Genomic DNA, 22,551 nt, shown 5'->3' with positions numbered 1-22,551 from the left:
TGGAGCACTGAGCCCAGCGCAAAGGGCTAAGAGCGTGATGTTTCTGTCACGTGGAGAGAGAGATGAGCCTCCTTTTGTCAGAGGAATATACTTGCATATACCTTACTTTAAAGCAATCAAAACATGGAAATGCTGTTAGCTTGCCCGCTGCTTCTCTTCACAACTCATCCTGTCAAGCTATTCTGTAGCCTGTATCCCACTTTAATCCTATTTGGAGTAAACCCATCAAAATGAACGGGACCTAAGTTACACTAACATTGCTCCAACCTTGTGCCTGAAATTCCAGTGAAGCAAAGACCTGTGCAAGTTTGTTTCTTAAGTATTCTCATCAGAATGACTGTTAAACAAAACAGCATTTATTCTTGTCACAGCACATTTCAACTGTTCAATGATGGGATTCATGCCCACCAGTTGAAGTGATTGCCACCACCTTACCTAGCTTTAAAAGAGGACAGGACAATTCCATAGCAATAAATCTGTTGATACCTGCTAATCCTAATGGCTACATGCTGCCTCCCATATACCAGTTGTGAGGAATATGAGATGGTCCTGTTGCAATCATGTCCCTGCTTATGGGATTCCCTAGGATAGCTTGTTGGCCACTGTGTGAACGTAAGTAGAAAAAATAATAGGCAACATAAGAAGAGCTTATCTTAATTTTTTCTGCTACATCAGCTATGAGCCACCAGCATTCTTTAAAGTTTGAAAATACAGTTGCAGCAGGTAAGGTCACTGTTCTAGTTACACAACTCAAAACTTTTTAAAGGGTTTTAATCAACCTTCCCAGGGACCTCTTTTACACATATGGACCCCTACTTAATATAACAAGAGCACTGCAAGAGTAAGCGAAGTGCCTTGCAAAAGGATTCACCACAACCCCTTTGACTTTTCCACATGTTGTTGTGTTACAACCTGGAACTGAAACAGACTTAACTGGCATTTTTACCACCTGATGTGCACAAGACACTCAAAGAAGGTGCAATTTTTGTTTGCTTGTTTTGGTAGCACAAAAGTAAACAAAAACAAACTGACACTTGGTTGCGTAACTATTCACTCCTCCGAGTCAATACTTGTTAGAAGTACTATGGCAGCAATATCAGCTTTGTGCATCTGGATTCTGCAATGTTTGTTCACTCCAGCTAGACCATGTTCTATCGTGACTGTTGGCAAACAGCAAGTTTCAAGTCCTGCCACAGGTTCTCACTGGAAGTCTGGGTTTTAGCCGCCCCATTCAAAGACAAACTGGTCCTTGTCTCTAATCACTCCAATGTTACTTTGGGCTGTGTGTTAAGGTCACTATCTTGCTGGAAGGTGAATCTCCATCCCAGTCCTAGGCCTCTTCCAGGACTGGAACAGGTTTTCTTCTAGACCTACCCTATATTTGGCTCCACTGATCTTGGCACAATCCTGACCAGTTTCCCAATGCTAAGGAAAAGCTTTGCCACAACATGATGCTGCAATCAGCATGCTTCAGCTTGGCGATGGTGTTCTTGGGGCAATCATAGAGTCATCGAATAGGGAGTTGAAAAGGGTCAAGAAGGCCATTAGGTCCAACCTCCTGCTATTGCAGGTCATCAGTTCATATCATTCCACTCAGATGGCTTGTTCAGCTTCTTTTTAAACACTGTTGGCTTAGCACCATGCATGTTTTCCAAGTCTACAAAAAGTTGTTTTGGTCCCATCAAACCAAAGAATACTTTTCCACGTTTTCTGCATCTCCCACATGCCTTTTCGTAAACTCCAAATGGGATCTGAGAAGGGTTCATTTCAGCAATGGTTTCTTCACACCACTCTTCCATAGCCAGCTTTGTGGAGCATCCAAGTGATAGTTCTCCCATCTCAGTTATGAATCTCTGCAGCTTCTTCATCACCTTGGTTGCTTCTCTAACTAATGCCCCCTTTACCAAGTAACTGAGGTTTGGTTGATGGCCTTCTTTAGGCAGTTGAGCCATATTCTTTCCATAATGATTTAACAGGTCTCTGGAATATGTTCCTGGTTTGGGATTTTTTAAACTCAGCCCTGATTGGTGCTTCTGCACAAGCTTATCTGAGTTGCTTTGACAGTTCCTTGGTCTTCCTGATGCTATTTGTTTTGATGTACTCTTGACCAAATTGTGGAGCCTTACCAAAGTTTTATTTAAGCCTGAGATCGTGTGGCACTGGGAATTGCACACAGGACTCAATTCAACTACTTAGACTATGTGGCTTCTCATAGTCAGTGAGCCGCACTAGAATTTAGGCATGTCACAGCAAAGAACCTGAATGCTTATGCAACCAACTGCCAGTTTGCTTCTACTTACCTTTATGTTCCCTAATATCTCACACCTTCATAGTGTTAAGGATCTAGTGTACATCAAGTGGTTACAGTGCAATTAATTTCAATTCAAGGTGGTAACACAACAAAATGCAGGGGATAGATACTTCTGCAAGGCATTGTAAGCTTCCCTGATGAAGTGTCTTCTAGATGTGTTGGACCACAGCTCCCAGCATCCCCCAGCCATCTACCCCAGCATTCAAATTTCCAGTCAACAGTCAAATGCATCTAGGAAGCCCTCAGCAGGACATGAAGTCAAGAGACCATCCACTGACACATTTGAACATGTGTCCTGAAGCAACATGCCTTCTGCTGGTGACAGAGGAGGATACAGAAGCAATAATAATGGGAATGGGGAAGAGGAGGAAACAGATGGGGGATGAAATTGAAATACAGAAGTAAAAGCTAGAAAATTATGGAATAATCTTTGTTGCCACATGATGCCCACAGTATTTTGTTTTTAAGCCAAGAGTGATCAGGGTCCCCTTGATAATGATAATGCCTTCCATGATCAAACAACTTTGTGCTACTGAGAAAGTCAATTCAGAACCATTAAAGTTTATAGCCTAGAGAAGTCAACTTTCCCCACCACTGGGCCCTTGTTAACTATTTCCAGTTTGCCTTGAGCTCTTCATTGATTGATTCAAGCTCTGGAAGAAATTTTCAGATACATGTCAGAAGAATTGTCCCTCATGCTGACTTGAGGTCCCGTTTGTAAACTCTTAACTTCCAGCAATAGGTCAGGCAAAGAAACCTCCAAGTACAAAGAAAAAGGGAAACAAACCGTATAATTATCCGTTTTAAACTAGGTTGAGATTCAAAGTAGACTTCATAATCATACTAAGCTTGATGCATTGCTGCCTAGAAGGTTCTGGGCATGACACTCCAGTCCAAGGGTGCCAGAGAGGACTGCTGCTTTTATTCCACAAATACTATGGTGCAAGGCATCATTGATATTTTAAAAAACTATTTAAAAATACTAACATCAGAGATCAGAAAGCCCACAAAGCAGGTGGTATCAAATTACTTGTGAATGGAGCTCCTCTCCCTTCCACCTCTTGCAGGCAAACTTATCTGTTGTAACAAAAGACCATTTTGTACAATATATTGTTGTGTGTTGTCTTGTCATCGCCAACCTATGGGGACCCTGTATGAATGCCCTCCAAAATGCCCTTGACAGCCCTGCTCAGCTCTTGTAAATAGCTGTGGCTTCCTTTAGTCTTCCTCTTCTGCCTTCAACTTCCCCTAGCATGGTTGCCTTCTCCAATGAATCTTGCTTTCTTGATGTTCCTGAAATAAGAAGCTTCAATTTTATCATTTTTATTTCAGGGAAAGTTCAAGCTTGATTTGATCTAGTACACACTTACTTGTTTTACTGTCAGTCCAGGGTATTAACACAACTCTCTTCCAGCACCATGTTTCAAAATCATCCATTTTCTGCCAGCTTTCTTCATTATCCAGCTTTCAGAACCATAGATAGTGACCAGGAATACAATAGTGCAAATGATCTCTTGGCCTTGGCTTCCAGCAAAACATCCTCATGCTTGGTATTTTTTTTCTAGTTCTTTCATTGCTGCCCTTACAAGTCTCAGCTTTTTTCCAATTTCTTGGCTGTAGTCTCCATTGGAATGGATGACTGAGTCAAAGTATTCCAAATCTTTCAGTTTCAATTTCTTTGTATTTTACTTGCACAATATATTACTTGCTTTCAAAATCATAGTTTCAAATGGTTGAATCCAAATCTCACTCTAGGACCCAATAAAAACAGGACTTAAATCAGCCCACGACTTAGTCCCACTGATGTCAATGCCTATTTCAAAATGTGACTAAGTTTGGATCCAACCCTATTGGAGTGGGGATTAATGCACAAAATCAGTATCACATTTGCTGCACTGTAAGCAATGCTAGTGTTTACTGCTTGTTACAGATCACACCTTCTCATTTTAAAGTATTCCCAGGGGACACATAGCTCATAGCATAGCAACACCGCTGTACAGTATTTCAAATCACCAGGCACCAGCAACAAGATGGCATTTCTCTCTCTGATGTAGAAAAAAGGAATTTCCTAAGAAGGAAGAACAGACTATCACCAGTGGGATTTATTAGAATGAAAGATCCTTCTTAGGGCCTACAGCACAGAATGGTCACAAAGTGGGGCATGCTCAGTATGTCAGGACAAAGCATGACGATGTTCAAACATGCACACAGGAACTGCTTTATCAATTGGCAGAGTTGCACTTGTATTAATAATGGGAGGGGAATGGAAGAGAGTTATGACAGGCAGACCTGTCTCCAGCAAGTCTGTCAAGGCTGAGTAGCAAGTTCGTAAGCATGAGGTCAACTAGGCAAAAATACAGAACATGAGAACTGCGACAGCCACCTTGCAGAGCTGTTTTCCCTGCCCCCATGTCCATGTCACTAACGTTCAAACACAAGAATTCAAAAACCTTTGGTTACCAAGCTGCCCCTCAAAAGCCCACCCTTCAGGCACCGAGCCATCTCTTCAAAGATACCGCAGGTATTTATTCAACAATGACTTATATCGGACACTTAAAATATCACCTTTCAAGGGGATGGGGAATTTGGTCATAAAGCTGCCACTTACCAATCCCTGTACAAAGTACTATGCTCACATTCACAGTGCCAGCAGAGGCTGAACACTCAGAGGTGCCTCCTAAAATCCCTTCAGGCATTTAGGATGCAATCCTATTCCCATTTAGCTGGAAGTGAGCCCCACTAAATTCAGTGGAACTTTCTTCTGAGTAGAAATGTATAGGACTATACTGCTAATGACCTGAATAGCACATACTAGGAATATGTAGCTAGACTGCGTATTCTGTCCTTTGTTCGAGAATGCACCAGCCCTCCACATGTAAATAAGATGAAAAAATTGCTAACTTTTGACTTATCTCCACAGGACTTTTTTTTTTTTAACTTCGGCTGTATCCACAATAGAAAAGCCAATGCATAAGTACTTCTCAGCATTCCAGGGGAGGAGACAATATAGCCATTTAGAGATTCAGAGTAACTACTACTTCAACTACCCCATCAAAAAGAGCAGAAAAGGCTCACTTTCAAGTGCAGAGTCTTTCATAATGGTACACCAACAGCAGCACAATTTTTCCCTCACCCTGGTAGCCACCCAAGAGAAAACAGCAGCTTTAGTGCAACTAAACTTTGTATTGGAACACCAAAGATGACTCAAACTACTCAAAGAAGCAGATTCAAAGGGTCAAAATACAAAACCTTTTAGCTTAGAAGGTACTAAGTGGCCTTTGAAAAATAGGTCTGTTTCTTGTCTGTGTAACGAAAATTAAAGCTGCTGTGCAAACATGGTAGCAGCAGTGTAATTTGTCATACTGGAATGTGAATTTACACACTTACCTGTGAACAAACATCTATGAGCACAGAACTTACTTTTCAGTAAATATGCATCAGATTATGCTGTTCAATTATGCAGACAGGTAAAAAGGTAAGAAAATTTGTGCTTAGTTGTGTAGCATAAAACACTTCCTGCTTCTTTTCAAACCTCAGTCCAGTTACTAGAGAGAATACCAAACCATTACCTTTTAGAAATTTTGGAACTGTTCCTATACAGAATTGAAGAGTCTTCCAAATAAAAAGACTGGGGGTGGGTTAAGTTTATCGCAAACAATCTCACTTCTATGGCATTTCTTCAGCACATCTCTCCAACTCATTCTTCCTTCCTTTCCATGGATCATCTTGTTTCCAGCAATGTAAGAAACAAACACATCTCCTTGTCTCAGAGGATGGCACACAATGGCTGAAATTCACTGCACTGTAAAGATGTCCCTAATGATATTAGACTTCTCTCTGTTCAGCCCCACCCCCAAAAACAGGGCAGAAGAAAGTAGAAAACGAGAGGCAAGGGTCAAATTGAATGTGCTAACATTCCCCTTTAATAACCCGACACACTAGAAGTACAGTGGCTTTATTTTGGCCAGGGGCTTGCAGGAGTCACTGGAGAGGCAGAGAGTTCATTGCCGGGCAGGCCCTGTTAGACACAGCAGAAACAGCACTGCCCTGGTTACATGTTTTATTACTACTATGATTAGCATTGGTTGGTTTGGTTGTTTTTATTTTTCCTTAAAAACCAGACACACAAGTGAGTTGATTCTAAAAGGAATATTCCAGGCCTGACCCAGCCTCCCCAGAGCCACAATGCCTGGGGCAGGTTGGAGGTGCCTAAGCACCCCTCTCCAGCCTTCCAGAATCACCCAGCCCTCAAGAGCCTCCCCTGTGTAATAAATAGTTACGCTCAGAAGCCTTGGTGCCCAGCAGGGGAGGAGGAAAGGACAGGCAAGTGGCCTGCAGATTGTGCAGCACAGTTGCACTGCGTTGCAGGCGGGGAGTGCCAGAGCACAGAGGGAGCCTTCTGTTCTTAGCAGCACAACCAGAGCCCCCAGAAAGGCAGACGGGCGCCAGCATGGGGCCACACACCCAAGCCCAGGGGGCTGGTGGCTACCCCAACACTGTGGATGGGGTAGAGAAGCAGCAGTAACCCCACCCCTCACCCCACAGCAGCTCATAGGGAGAGTGGAGAGGGAGGTACGTGGATCTGGTGAGGCAGCGGCTGCTGAGGCCCCAGGCTGGCAGAGGGTGGTAGGAAGGCGAGCAAGTGGGATGAGGAAGGGGAGGAAGAGGATGGAAGGGGGCCCTGCCAATTCTTGACTCCTGTGCCCCCTTGATGGCTGAAGGCAGCGGTGTTGGCAGAGTCCCATAGGAGAGCTGGAAGGGAGATGAAGGGGCAAGGGGAGGGCAGGTTTGTGCCCGGAGCCGGTCAGTTCTATTTGAGGCAGCGCTCAAAGTAGGTGGAGCCAATGTATCCGCCCCTCATAGAACGCTGGACGTTCTGCTCAAACAGGCGTCTGTTGTTCTGGAGGACTTCAGCAGCCTCTTTGTTCAGGGGGTCTTCAGGGTTTGGCTCCTAGGAAGGGAAGACAACACTAATAAATGACAAAGAGTTGTGTGATAACTCAAAAATTATAGCACAAGCTTTTATGATCTGGAGCCCACTCAGATGCAAATACTAACACCCTGCTTAACAAAGCTGCCTGAGATGGGCCTTTGGATGTTTTGGAATACAATTCCCATGACTTTTGGTGACACTGAGTAGGGCTGATAGGTGATTGTAAGCCTACAAGCTGCTCACCCAGGCCTTCCCCAGATCTTTTCCCTTACTCTCAAGAGGTCCATTTTAATCCAATATACATTACCTTGCACAGCAAACTGGTGTTCTATACATTACACATCTCTGTGCTTATCATGCACAACTGCAGGATCTGGCACTCTTCAAAGAATGTTTTTCTTTTAATATATCAGGTTTCTAGTTCTTAAGAATTCCTGAAACAAACTGGGAACCTTACAGGTCATGCTGCCTAAGCAAGTTTCAGAGACTGTAGAGGAAATCAAGCAGCGGGACCTCCAATGGTTTGCAGTTAGCTTAGTTTCTTATCCCTCCCTTTTGGATAATGGATGTTAAATAAATGCTTAAGAATTAGTAGACAGAAAAACAATGTGTCTCTAGTCACAGACAGGTAGAGTTGTTCACTCCAGATTTTCCTCTGCCTCACAGAATGTTGCAGTAACACTCAGAGCTCCCAAACTGAAGATTTCCCCCTACCCTCAAGACAAGGTTCCTCCTTCACCACACTGAAGGAATGTTTAGCAGGGGCCACACAAAAATAAAATTCTACTAAAATAAAATAAAATTTTCAGCAAATCACAATTTTGCATAAAGAGCAAGAGCAGTAGAGAAGACCTTTGAAAAGGACCAAGAGGGGAATAATTGAAGAGGAATCAAACAGCCGGATGGAACTAAGGGCCAGCAGGATTGTGAACTGTACTGAGTGCGGGCCACATGGACAAGCCCTTCCTCTTTGGGATGCTAAGGCATCTGGAGATGATGGCCACCTATTTTCAGATTACTATATGCAGCTATGAAGCTAGTTTAAGTTTACATCGTTTACAATCAAACATGCCAAGCATGAATCGCAGCAATCCAGGCCCTTCCCTCAAGGCAATGTCTTCCCAGGGAAACAGAGTTTGTACCCCTTGCTTCTCAAGCTTTGAGGAGCAAGAAGTCTCATCATTCAGCAGATTCATCCAAACCAAAAAGCAGGTCCGCATACAAGGAAAACTATGCAGGTTTTATAAGAGAGCCAGAACTTTCTTAACAATAAATCCAATTTAGCTATATTTGGCTGTTATAGGCAACCTATAAATACATTTATTTAAATGAATAAATATTCAATTCCCTGAACATATTCTGCCCCAGCCTGTGCACCCCTGGTATTTTGAGCTACAACTCCCATTATCCCAGAACACTGGCCATGCTAACTACGGTGAGGGAAGTTGTACTCCAAAACATTAAGACATCACCATGTTGAGGAAGCCTGCATTAATATACCATGCGTGTCTTTTTCATCAGTGTGACCAATGGCCAACTTCAGTTAACAAATTCTACTTCCTGAACTAATTTCTTTCCGATATAAAGCAAAATAGACCACCCTTAAAACAGTAAGCAAACAGAAAAGCAGAGCAATATCATCTGCAGCACACATACAAGTAAGTAGAATCAAGTCCTTCCCATGACTTTTTTCTCACTTGATCTTGCCCATTATTTAAGTCAGACCCCAATTTCTATCTAAATGAATCATGAAATGGCTTTCAGCCTCTGTAATCAAAAGCTTTCAAAATCTGGGTTTCCATTGTTTTGGGGTCAAAAAACCCTGTGTTGTTATGAGCCCAACCCACGCCCCAACTATTCCACAGCTTCCAGGAGAAAATGGAAGAATATCTTATTTATTAGATTTATTCCCCACCTTCTTTTCGTAAGAACTCAAAGCAGCTCACATCAGTCTCCTCTTGCTGCTCTCAGTCTTATCCCTACAACAACCCTCTGAGGTAAGTCAGGCTGAGTGTCTGTGACTAGCCCAAAGTCACCCAGTTGGCTCCATGGCTGAGCAGGAACTAGAATCCGGATCACCTGAGTCCCAGATCCATATTCTTAACCACTACACTACGCTGGCTCTCAACATGAAAAAAGAACAATTTTATATTATTGACACACTGGTTCTCTTCTATTTTTCATCTTAATAGAGGGAAGATTAAACTTATCAGTCAACTTTCCTGACAGCAGCAAGTCATGGCCTTAGGAAGGAGAAAAATACAAATGAAACTGAACAGAGCGGGACAAAGTAAGTCCATAAAATCCATTTAGGGTTCCATGAAAGGAAAACTTTTAAAAGAAACCAAACAAACAAAAAACCAGCAAGCTTACTGCAAGTGAATCATTGTCTCAAGCTATGAAACCAACAAAGAAGCTGGTATGCGCCACTCACTTCATTTTTCCATAATTTTGAAATTCTACTTCAGTTCAGACCTAATGAAAGCACTCGATTAGGATGGTTCAGAGATAGGATTGAATCTGCCCAGTAACAGCCCTTAGCATCCTCAAGAGGCAAGGCTCTCATCAAGAACCTACCTGGAAGAAGAAACTACTTTGCACCTTTTGTACTTGGCTACAGGGCAAGCTGAGATTTTTAGAACTACTAGGACATGTGCCTTCAAACATTTTCCTGCCTCTCCCCTTGGCCAGCAAAAGTGGTTTCCGCTTTCCCATTTCCTGGGGTGAACAGAGTCTTTGAGGGCTATGGGCAGGAACATCACATTGTGAAATCTGAGAAACTGTCCTGGGCATTTTCACAAAACCTTTTTATTTAAACAGTATTTTAAAGTTCAATAATTTTTAAGTTTAGTCACTCTGTTTTGCGATTTATTGTTTTGTTCTGTTTTATTATTTATTACAATTGTTGTTCTGATTGTCTTTTTAAATACTGTAAGCCGTCCTGAGATCTTGTATAATAGGACGGCATACAAAAGTGTTTAATCAATAAATAAATAACAAAATGACTACATGGGAGGCTTGGCAAAGGGCTGACTAGAAGGTACAGGAGGGGTAAGGGCTGCTTTCCATGGGCCAAGGCATGGGGAGGCGAGGGACGAGGCAGTGGCCAGCCAAGTGGGGTGCCTCCCACCTCTCCCCACCACGGGGGGAAGAAGCATGGCGACCGCTCAGCGGTGGCAGCTTGCACTGAGAAGGCCGCAGCAGAGGTGCGGGAGCCATGGCCCTGCTCCTGCTCCACCCGTCCACCCCCAGCTCAGTGAGGCAGCCACGGTTTGGCCTGCAGCTCAGAGACGTGGCGTATATTTTTGTGGTCTTAAAAACAAGTATGTATGTATGTATTTAAATCTTTTATATGCTATACGGTTCAGAATGGATTAACCTTATTTACATTGAACCTTTTGGGGAAATTTGACTTGGTTCACAAGCAATTCAAGTTGTGACCAGAGTCGTGGAACAGATTAAGTTCGTGAACCAAGGTACCACTGTACTTTCCTCAAAAGGAATGGCAGTTTTGCGGAATAACCCCATCACAATTCACCCACTCAGTAACTGGTTATGTGCAGTAATTTGGGGAACTCGAAGGGTGGGGAATTCAACTTCCATCAGTTTACCTGATCTTGTTTAAATCTGAATCCAATCCAAGAAACATTAGACAGTTAGAAATTTGTTCAAACCAGTCCACCTAGTTGCAGAAGCTGTCATAGCAGTCACACTGTGCCAAGACCTTACAACACGTTGGCTTTGTTGATACTGTTCAGTGCACTGTTGAGTGATAGCAAATCTCTATCTCAAGCTATTCTTGCAGGCTGGCAGACAACACAGTACACACATCCTACCCAAATACAACTATAAAAAGCTGCCTTTACTTCATGCACACTGAAAACCCACAGGCTCTTCCGATATGTATTGTGTTCTACCTTCACTGCTGATTCTCTCCCATTCCTACACCCACACAGGCTGAACGTCAATAGGTGAAAAGATGGGTTTTCTAGAAGTGCTCGCTTCATGCTCCCCTCCCTTCACGCTCTCAGCTCCACATATACTCACCAAGAAGAGATACTGCAGGCCATAAATTATAGAGTTTATTGTTAGTACAGGCTTCCAGTCCTCTCTGTGGGATAGAAAAGATAAACTGAGTACAGGGTCAGTAAAGCATCTCCAAATTAGAAATAACACAACAGTGAAAGATTTAGATTCATTGTGGAATTCTAATCATACTATCAATTTGTAGAGAACCAGAACAGTGTGCTTAAAATCCCAAATTAAAAGGGGGGTTGCCACTGTTAGGTGTGGAATCCCAAACACATTCAAATCAAATGCTCAAACTCCACTAACAATACTCCAAGGACAGAATTTGGTCTTGAAAGGCCAGTTCTAAACTTCTGCTCCCTCTAGGTTTCATTCTCTCTTCATCTCTCATTGATTATAAACCCACCCTCCGCTAAGCCACAAAAGCAACAATGAGACTTTATGAAAGCAGAACCAGAACATGTTATTGATCACTCAGACATAAACATTCTGAAAATACTAAAGCCACGAAAGAAAAAATATATTTTTCTTATGCCCTTTAAGTCAGAAAATAGAGCCTTTGTTAGTGACACTTCCTTTCAGATAGGTACATACAGGATTTCCGTATCAAATGCACAGATGCAAAATTGAGTCCTAGAAGCAAACATCTATCTTGGATTTAAGAACTCTGTATGTAAAATTATCAAAATTGACTTACCTAAAATTTCTATATAATATATCTTGAATAAAACTTGCCTTTTCCAAAACAGAGAATATTACATAGTTTTTCACTGTCACCCAAACTTCCAACTTTCTTCGGAAAAACTGAAAAATTCCTTGGGCTAGCTTATATTCCAGCCCCTAGCCCCAGTCTTTCCATTTTAACCCTAGGCCTTCACATCTCTATTTATGTCCAATCGAAAAATAAGTGGAGTCAATCAACTAGGATACATAGTGGTGTCAGGCTACACAGTTAGCTTGGAAGAGAAGTGCTTGGAGTTAAGGGAACTAGCATATGTGACCATTTTAAAAATTCTTCAAAAATTGCAAAGGCACAATACGTAAGAGTAAAGAAAGAACACAGCTAACCAGTCTGGACAGCAGAGCATGCTCTGTACCTGAGGATATTTAGGCAGACATTGCCTTCTAGATCTATGTTGGGATGATACACCATGGTTTCACACTTGACCTTGGGTGGGTCATGCGGGTAGCCTTGTCCCACCTGCAGTTAAGATACAAGGTAAAAATACACAGCTGTCAGCATTCGTGTTCACTGTAGCACATTCCACACTGCCCAGCTCCACATCAAAACCACAGCAAGTTGAGTCACCAGAAAAAAGACTCCCTCTCTCATGCATACCAAAGAGATAATTTTTTCTCCTATCTCACATGAATCACATAACATTGTATCTTAGGTTTTGCCATCTCTTTGCTTTATGTGGCTTGCATCAATGATGGCATAAATCACTTTGTGAGACATTTCCTGAGCCATATTTGGGGCTGTGAGGGAGATGATTCCTGACATTTTAATCTATGTGCAGAGTGCAATACGTGCCACAGGAGCAACCATCAATTTATGGATTTTTATATTTATGCTTTGTTTTATTCTGTTTGTGAATTGCCTGAGGAATATGATTGAAAAACCATCTGAAAATACTTAATAAATAAGTTGTTAAAACTGAGTTGTGGGGATTGTGAGCTTTCAATCCTTGTAGTGGATATACCTGCAGAGTTTCAACTGAATATAAGAGAACAAGGCCAAATGTGTTCATTGGAGAAAAGGATTCATCTTTTACATGAGGTTATGGGAAAGGGTTCCAAATCCCATGAAATGACAAACTTGGAAATCTTGAATGAAAGCTAACCTTCCCCAGCCTAGTGTCCTCCAGATGCAGAGGACAATTCTAGTATTCCTGTCTGTTCTAGCTGGCTACAAGGCTTTTGAAAGCGGAGAGGGAAATAATCAGGTATGCCACCAAGCACCCTGAGGACGGGTATTAAAAATATAACTGCTGCCATCATTAATGCGTCAAGTTCAGCAGAGAGAAGAAAATCTAAATGAATAAATGAAATTGAGAAACTGTTCAGGGTTATGCCCATTATGATTCTAAACAGCTGTACTTGTACCCAGTTTTATTGGATTATATTTAGTTATTTGTTTACCTCCCACCTCCAGTTAGCACAGAAAAATACTCAGAAGGAAAATCCTCCATCTTGCCTGGCAGCACAAGCCAATTTGAACAAAGAAAGAGTAAGCAGAAGTCTAAATGAGAGAGTTTCTTTCCTGTTTAACCTCCAAGTTAAAAGCAAGCCAGGTTCTGTGAAAAGCTACACACCCAACATTTTTCTATGTTTGCATCATTTAGCCCAACTGCTGCTGGGTTTTCAGAGAGTTGGCTTAGACATGGAGGGAGAACTAAAAGTGTTCCACATTGAGCATGTATTTATTTATTGAAACATGGTTCAGTAAAAATACTATCTTATTATTTATTAAATTGTACCCCATCCATTAGCCAGAATAATTATAACTAAAGAAACTTTTCAGAACCCCCCTGCTTTGAGCATTCAACAGCCTGTGTGCTCACAAATTTGCTCATATAATTAGCTTTAAATAAAAGTATAGGTTGTTGGGATGTAAATTCTGATCCATGAAGGAGTTATTCAGGATAGGTTTAAGCTATGCCTAATGCAGCCAAACATTCAAGGCCATGAGATACCACTGGGGAGTGTCCAATTTGTGGCCAATTCTTTCTTTCAGTCATAAGACAGCAAGGAATGGAATTTCCTGAAATATTTTTACAAAGTAAAATAAAATCATGAAGCCCAATTTGTAAGCCACGTTTTCCAGAAAAAGGTCTGAAAACAAGAAGATTGAATAGTTTATCAAAAGGAGTGGATTCTAAGAACAGCTTTCATGCCCAGTCATCCCTCTTATCTTCCCACATAAGCCCATTCATTGGCAAGTATAACTGCAAATACCACAAAACCATTTCAAAGTCAGCAAAAGGACAAAACAGCCAAAACCAAAACACCCTCAAGCAACGCGTACAGGTGTATGAATTATTCCAAATGCAGAATTTTCATAATCTCAGTGTATAATTAATTCAGAATTGCCCATTTCTGCGGAGCTTGGAACAGAATTAGGTTGGGCAACAGCCTGATTAGGACCTATCTTCCATCTCTACAAATCCCATGACAGTGAACCATTCTCCCTTGCTGTTTTGAACTTACTTCCCAACAAGTAATTTGCCCTTCACTAAACAGTCTTGAAAAGGAAATGCTTGTTTTTTTAACAGGCAGGAGATCATGGAAAATCGTTCTCTTCCTCTGCCCTACCCCATTTTCAGTTATACTTGGAACACTGTGCAGTGACATATAAGATCAAATACAGGCTGCTGCCTGCATCCCATGAAGCTCAGAGACCTTGGCCGCTAAATCCTATTTTAAGGAGGAATCCAGGGAAGCACACAATTGTGCTTCAACACCAACTTCTAGACCAACCAACCTATTATTCTTTCCCTTCTCCCCCTTATTCACGTGGCTTAGCTACTGAAAGAATTTAGCAATTTATTCCTCGTTTAACCAACCAAAGGGAGGCTGAAATGCACCAAAAGGCAGTTGTACCTTTTAAATAATGTTGATTGTGTGCCAAGACAAGCCCATACAGCCAAATGTATACCACCACCCCATTAAAACCCTAAGGCATAGAAAGAAAAGACAGGGAGGTTACTTACCTTAAAACTGAAAACAAACTTGCCACCTTTATAGAAGCCCTGTAAGGCAAGCATTAGACATTCTAAGCAAGTTTGCTTTTGTGCAAAAATGAACAAGATTCTAATAAAGATCAGGTGACAAGGTGGGGAAAACAAAACAGAAGATGGTGTAAAAACGGTGTTAAAAATCAATATACAGATGACAGCTCTATCTCTCTTTTTCATCAAACCCAGTGGCCGTTCTGAATTAGTATCTGGGCATGATAATGGACTGGATGAAGGCCAATAAACTGAGACTCAATCCAGACAAGACAGAGATGCTGTTGAGGTGGGGCGGGGGGAGGTTCATCCAGTTGGGTGATCTTCAACCTGTTCTGGATGGGGTTGCACTCCTCCTAAAGGACAAGGCTCACAATTTGGGGTTGTTTCTGGATCCAGAATGGTCGCTTGAGTTACACGTGGACTCAGTGGCACGAAGCACCTTTTATCAGCTGAGGCTAATATACCAACTGTGACTCACTCTATGAGGTAGTAATGGTCCAGAGACTTCTGTTGATTCAGCTAGGCTTCTGTTAAACAGCTAGGCTGTTGATGGGGACTGGCTCTTGAGAACATATCACACCAGTCTTCTTTCAGCTGCACTCCTTGCCAGGTTGAAGTTCAGGCCCAATTCAAACAGCTTGTTTTTAACATTTAAGGCCCCAAAAATTTGAGGTCTGGTTTTCTGAGAAACACGCCATCCCATATTTTCCTAATCAGGCCCTTAGGTCATCTTCTGAGGTCCTTCTCAGAAGATTAGCCCCCTCCAAATGAAGTAGACAGTAGCTACCAAAAGAAGAGCCTTTTCAGTTGTGGCACATCAACTAAGGAACCAGCTCTCCAAATAGGTGTGCCTGGAACCTACTCTTTATTCTTTTTAGTACCAGGTAAAAACCTTTTTTATTTGCTCAGTATTTTAATTGTTAATTTTTATTCTCAATTTTATACTGTATTTTATCTGGTATTGCTGCTGTACCTCTGGACTGATCTGAAGTGGTTGCCATGGGCCAACTGTCCCCATTTTATTTGGGGTTATTGTTTTACTGTTTGATAATTATATATTGCTTTTGTTTTTTGTATCATCATCATCATCCATTACATTTCTATATCACACATAGCCAAAGCTCTCTGGGCAGTTCACAACATTAAGTCACCCATCCAGATATGAACCAGGCCTTATCCTGCTTAGCTTCCATGTTCTTTCTAACTTTGTGAACCGCCCAGACAGCTTTTGGCTAATGGGTTGTATAGGAATGAAATGAAATCGATCAATAAAAATAAAACAACATAATATATTCTCCAATCCCCTCAAGCAGAATGCCAAATATGAAGCTATACAGCAACCTCCTCAATGCAGTGCAGCAAGGTGGTTACTTCACCAGCAGTCTTCCTATTTCCCCAGATTCTACTTATTCCTGAAGCATGGAAATCAGAATTATTTGTAACAATCTGTTATAGGCAACGAATCACAATACTTTTCAACTTCTCAATATCCACTGGTGCTAGAACTTTGGGTATATAAATTAAGCTCAACTAGAAGTGCCTGCACATGGCTTGGGTACAGCAGTGGTTTGGGAAAGGAAAGTAAGGATGTGCTGTGGCTCACTATTAGTACCTAAACAAAAAGATATTCCTGAATCTAAAGCTTGCTGAATTTTCTTGTAAAGCTACTAGACCAAAATTAATCAAAATTAGGCACTTCAAAAATTGCCCCATTTATTTTTCCTTCTTGCCACAACATTTTTATCCTCCCTTTAGGCCAAATGGTCCTACAAAATGGCTCACAGATCATTTAAAATGTGTAAAATACTTATTAAATCAGTAATCAAACTCACACAATGAATAACTAATATAAAAGAACAAGAGAATAAGCAGCAGAAAGATGCAAGAAATTCCACACAGGGCACTTTGGCCTGCTATCTAAAAATAAGGAGTGAAGAAGCAAAGTGAGCTTCCCCATCTTGGGTGAACTCCACAGTACTATGGCCACAGCCAAGATAGCCCTCCCAGGTACTGTAGGGCAGGACTTCCAAGGAAGAATGTGAAAATACAAGTAGATTCACAAGGCATGATCAAAGTTTCTATAGAGAAAACAAAGTCATGCCTCCCAAATCTTTCTGTTAGTACTACAGTTTTATCCTAGTCTTTGTATTTTTCTCTGTAGTTCTTGTAACCCATGGCTAGATCAATAACATTTTATCCACTTGTTCAATAAGTAACTTCAGCTCAATGTGCAAAAGCAGCACACATATATATATGTTGCTTTAGTGGTTGGGGTGAGGTAGTCTGATTTTTTTTAATCCTACTTACTCCTAAAGTAACATGGCGGCTGGAAGAGAGGCCAGACAAGTTGGCTATAGCCTAGCCTTAGGGTGCACCGTAAGGATTCAACGGGTGCACATAAGCAAGAGGGAGAGAGTTCAAAACAGGGACCCTCTGCGAGAGGGAGCAAGATGAAGTGTTGTTACAGACAATTTCAAATGCTACCACAGCCCCTAAGCACATAGAGTTTTAAGAAATAAAAATTCTCATAAATTCAAGTTCTCTAGAGATTTCTTACATAGCAGGAATCATGCAAGATGATCAGCAAGCTCTAGGCACAGCCTACATTCCCAGTAACAGTTGAGTTCAGAGATGCAAAGCTATTGTATGCCACTGATGGATATCATCTCCTGTCAACAAATTCAAGCTTCCTCCCTGCTCTTGCTCCAATATAGAGCTGGGGTGTTATGCAATACAGCATAACACTGTGCCCAGCGGACACAGTGGGGCTTTCCAAAATCACAAACAAAATGACAAGTCCCTGTATACTGTGTCAAGTTTGACTGCTCCTCCCGCTGCTCACCTCATGAGTCACTCACCTCATCCGGGCAGATAACTAGCTTGAAGTTGAGGAGGTCATCCTGGTCTGAAAAGTCTATTTCACATGTTTTCGGCAAATTCAATTCATTAATATCTGGGAAGAAAAGCAAAAAAACAAAAACAAAAAAGTCAGTTTGCAGAGGAAGGTTGCATTGAGAGATCAGTAGGAATTTTGACTTCCTTTTTCACACCACAAATGATTGGTATTCCCCACCACCACCTCTCTGCCCAGGGTTGCTGGCTTGCTTTGTGATTTGCTGAGAATAGTCACCACTTCATCGATAACCTTACGGTGAAAACACAGTCGTCAGCTCCTAGCAATAAGGCATTAATGAAAGATGTCTTTGGCCTGTTATACTCATAGCAAAACTCTTCTGATGTCCCTGAGCAGTCCATGGGAATTTGCTGGAAATATAGGTCTATAATGTCAAAGGGGAAAACTAGAAGCTAGCAGAACTCGAAGAGCTCTCTCACTTTGACAGAAAAGAGGAGAAACGATTTATTTTAAGGATAATGGACTTGACAAAGTGTTAAGTTGTGCCCAAGGAGAGTGGGGTCCAAACAGCCACTTGACCTTCCCCAGCCTCATGCTCTCCACATATTTTGGGCTGCAATGCCAAGAATGTCTGGGCAATGCCCAGCAGTGCTGATTGGAGCTGAAGGGGACCCATTTGAGCAAGGCCACATTAAGTTTGCCACATAGCCTTGGCCAAGCATCCTCTCTCTTGGTCTAATCAGACCCATTACTTCTTGCAAAAGGTAAGATGAAAGCATCATTTCTACTACCTTCGGTTCCCTAGAAGAAGCACAGGATAAAAAAAATAGCATTAACAAATATGCAATTGGTATACATACTAAACCCAAAGAATCATGTAATAGGAAACTAGTTAGGACATGAGCAGAGTACTTTTTTCTTGTCTTCTGAGAAAGCATCATCCATCTAGAATCTGGGGGGAAATTTCCAGGCTGGAAAGTATTCCAAACAGGGATTGAACCCCAAAATCTCTTGCAAGCAGTAACTAAGTGTTATTACCTCAGAACTCTTTAATTTGATTTTCATCTCTGTCATGAACCAAGTAGCCTTTAGCAAGCCACACATATTCTAAGCCTGTCCACCACCCATGTCTATAATAAAGACATAACAGCCAAGTTTAATCAGACCGAAGGTCTCTCTGGTCTAGCATTTTATTCAACCAGATACCTCTGGGAAGTCCACAAGTAGGACCTGAATACAATAGCACCCTTCTGCTCATGTCCCAAACATACAGAAGATTACTGCTTCTGACACTGAACATACTACATAGCTTTCAGGCCTGCTAGCCACTGAGCCTTATTCTCCAGGGGAATTTGTCTAATTCCATTTTAAAGCCATCCAAGTTGGTGTTTCTCAACACATTTTGTGGAAGTGTATGCACTCTGCAGAAATACTGAAATCACTAAAACTGACCTACCTTAAAGATACCACACAACATGGGTAAAAAGATCTGAATACTCTTACAGCACAATAGTGAAGCATCAAATACAATTATCTTACATATTTTAGAGCACAAAGCCCTGGAGCAAGTAGGCCTATCCTCTTATACTTTGCTCTGTACATACTGACAACACTAGTAAGTGTGCCACCAAAATACTATTAACTAAGTGGAGAAAAACGAGAGGTGCACCATCTGCGGGCTTTTCCCTTTGTGAATTTCTCTTCCTCTATAAAAGGAAGAGAAATTTCCCTTTCATTTCACCCCTTCCTCTCAGAACCCCCGCCCGCTCCATTCCCCAACCTTTCTGGATGCGGAGCTGCGCGGCAGAGGCTTTCTTGCTGGAGCCTTTGGTGCCTCCGGCCGATTCCTCCTCCTTCTTCTGCTGCTTGAGCGAGAAAAGCTTGATCATCCTGGCTGGTTGATGGTGTCTTGGCTTGGCTGGCTGCTTCTCGCCCTTCCGGCCCCGGCCTCGACCTCTCCCACCTAGCTACCACGGCCCGGCCCGGCCCGGCCCGGCCCTCGGGGAGGGGGCGGGAGAGGAGAGGGGGCGCCGACGCCTCCCGCGGCCTGGCCTGGCAGGGTCGGCCGAGAGGGACAGGGTGGGTGGGCGAGTGGGTAGGTGGGGCGGGCAGGCCGGGACGGGGAGGGGGAGGGAGAGGGCCTGAGGGAAACGAGAGGAAGGAGAGCAGGAAGGGGCCACGTAACCGGGGCCGTTCCACCTCAGAGCGCCAGCACCGCCGCTTTTCCTACTGCAGGCTCGGTGTGTGGGTCGGACAGCAACGGACAGCCCCCTTCGGCCCTTCCCGGAAGACCGTCGGCAACTTCCGCCTCACTGCCTCAAGATCCGCCCAGCCCGCCGCCCCTCCGGAAGTACTCGGCTCTTCACGAAAACGCTCGACCCTGTCCGGTTGCTCGAGCGCGAGGCTGCTCGGCGAGTTCCGAGTCGGCTTTCTTCTCTTCCGTCTTCCACGGGCTCAGATAGTAAGCCGGGTGCCGAGCCGAAGTCGGCAATTTCCGCCCGACCTTCGGCTCCGAGCATAGAATTCTGGGACACAAAGGGGCCCACGTGTCATAGACCCAAGCTCACACGTCAGGTTCCTAATTGAAGACATCCACGTTGCGGGCAAGGTGTGAGAAAAAGAATGGCCCAACAAGGTACTACGGAAGTTTCAGTTCCGTATGTTTCCCTTAATCTTTGTCATAGCAACCACTACAGAAATGTGGGGGTGCATTAATTTCTTGCTCACACACGCTCCCCACTGGGTTCCTGCCCCGCATATGGACATAGCCTTATGGAAAGCGGAAGTGAAGGACTGCATGTAGCACTTTATTTCTTTGATTCTTATGCGCTCACACTGTGCGCATCTGCGAGCAGAACACCATCGTCTTTGTGCTGCCGTGCAGTAGGCATTTCATCCGGTGGCAGTAGCCCCGTGTATGAGTATCCGGGAGTAAAAGCCTTTGAACTCCATCGGTTTTTGACAAAATGCATGGCATTATACTGTCAAAACCTAGTGATACAGTGCAAGGCATGCTTATCCGATACAGTGTATCGTGCTACCTTTTTCGACATTTTCCATTGCTTTTCAAAATCGAATTCCATCAACTTTATTTTTTTATGCGCAATTTTACCAAGTTGACGAGTTGATACTTTGCAAATGTTTTGGACCATAACTGCCTTCAAAACCAGCAAGTACGCTCAGGAATTAGGGCAGTCCAAGACATCTGCAGGGAACCAACTTGTCTGTGGGTCCTGGTTAAGAGTTCTAATTCGGCATCCCAGATCTTGGCGTCCTTACTCATTCGTAGTCCGTTTTAGTTTAACAGTTCGCTGCAGCAAGATGACGTTCCCTTTTCGGGAAGTAAGAAAATGCCTCTTTCCTCTCCCAATTTTTAATGAACAGCAGGTATTTAATAGAATGCTCACTCAAAACCCTTTCCTATTGCTTCATCTTGGGCTATTTCCAAATTAATTTAAACATATAGCCAAGCGTGAAAGATCTCTGCATCCCTGTCATGCATCTGCATCCCATCAACAAAACGTTGTAAAGCAGAAGTCTGGCACATTTGTTTTACAAACTTCCAGAAACTTTTAAAGCAAGCATGATCCTCCACAACCTTGGCAGTAACCTGATCCATGTAACAGGATGAGATTTTTGTGGCTGAAGAGCAGCACATGCAGGGACAAGTGCACATGCCTACAACACAGGAGCCATAGAATCTGCTCTCCAGAGAGATGTGCCTGGTGCACTTTATTCATTTCAGCGCCAGGTCAAAACCTTTTTATTCACCCAGTATGTTAATGGTTGAATGAAAGATTGTTTTATTTAATGTACTCTTATGGTCTTTTGTAAGCCATCTAGAGATCTCTCTTGGAAATAAGATGGGATAAAAATGTTTTAAATAAACAAGCATGACTTTTTTCAAAATTAAGCAGAAAGAATGTTTTTGCACTGGCAGTTTGGTTTTATCTTGGCAATTGTCCCATTAAATAAGTAAAGCTACTCCCAATCACATTCTCCTTGGGGCATATTGCTCTACAAACAATTACTTTCCCCATCCTATTCCTTAAATTTACAGCATGAACATTTATGAAGCTACTTTTTCTTAGTAAAAAGAAAAGTGCTATCCCTAACTTGATGCCTTCCAGATGTTGGATTACAACTCCCATTTGCCTTGCTGATTCAGGATAGTCACTGTCACCCAACACATCTGAAAAGCAAAGGCTAGGCTGACATTGGTAGAAAGGGAAGTGAGGAACTTCACAAGTTACTCAACTGCAGTTACTGAATGGTTTGCACTGCCTGAAAACACCCTTCTTAGGAAAGCCGACCTAAAAGTCCAGGGAATTCTGAAGGCCCTTATTTGGACTCAAGGTGTACTGAGGTGGGGGAAAGCATTGGAGCCATGTAACAGAAATGTAGGAAAAGCTCTAGGCCAGAGGCCGGCAACCTTTAACACTCAAAGAGCCATTTGGACACGTTTCCCACAGAAAACAAAATATCAGGAGCCACAAAACCCTTTTGACATCTAAAATGAAGATAACACTGCATATATCGTTTTTTACCTTTATGCTATGTATAAAAAACTATAGTGTGTTGCATTTATGAAATCAATGAACTGCTACAGAGAAAACAAATTTTTATTTCTGCATGCAACGAAAACATTTTGAACTCCGAAAAAAAAGATGCTGGGTTGAAGGTTACTTTC

The 22,551-nt window shown here is 42.5% G+C and overlaps 1 protein-coding gene across 1 annotated transcript; it reads right to left on the bottom strand.

Annotated features, from left to right (window-relative positions):
- Window positions 1-6,206: 6,206 nt before the first annotated feature.
- On the bottom strand, window positions 6,207-20,306 carry UBE2M (ubiquitin conjugating enzyme E2 M). The gene is made up of 6 exons (XM_044444443.1): window positions 19,642-20,306; window positions 17,866-17,960; window positions 14,987-15,025; window positions 12,371-12,474; window positions 11,292-11,355; window positions 6,207-7,262 (listed from the first exon to the last, which is right to left on the bottom strand). Exons 1-6 carry the CDS (start codon window positions 19,748-19,750, stop codon window positions 7,122-7,124), a joined length of 552 nt encoding a protein of 183 aa, XP_044300378.1. The 5' UTR covers window positions 19,751-20,306; the 3' UTR covers window positions 6,207-7,121.
- Between the last annotated feature and the right edge of the window lie 2,245 nt (window positions 20,307-22,551).

This window comes from Varanus komodoensis, unplaced genomic scaffold, assembly GCF_004798865.1.
Source record: "Varanus komodoensis strain SLA01 unplaced genomic scaffold, ASM479886v1 scaffold45, whole genome shotgun sequence".
NCBI classification, from domain to species: domain Eukaryota; kingdom Metazoa; phylum Chordata; class Lepidosauria; order Squamata; family Varanidae; genus Varanus; species Varanus komodoensis.
This window is presented reverse-complemented; position numbering and strand designations above follow the sequence as displayed.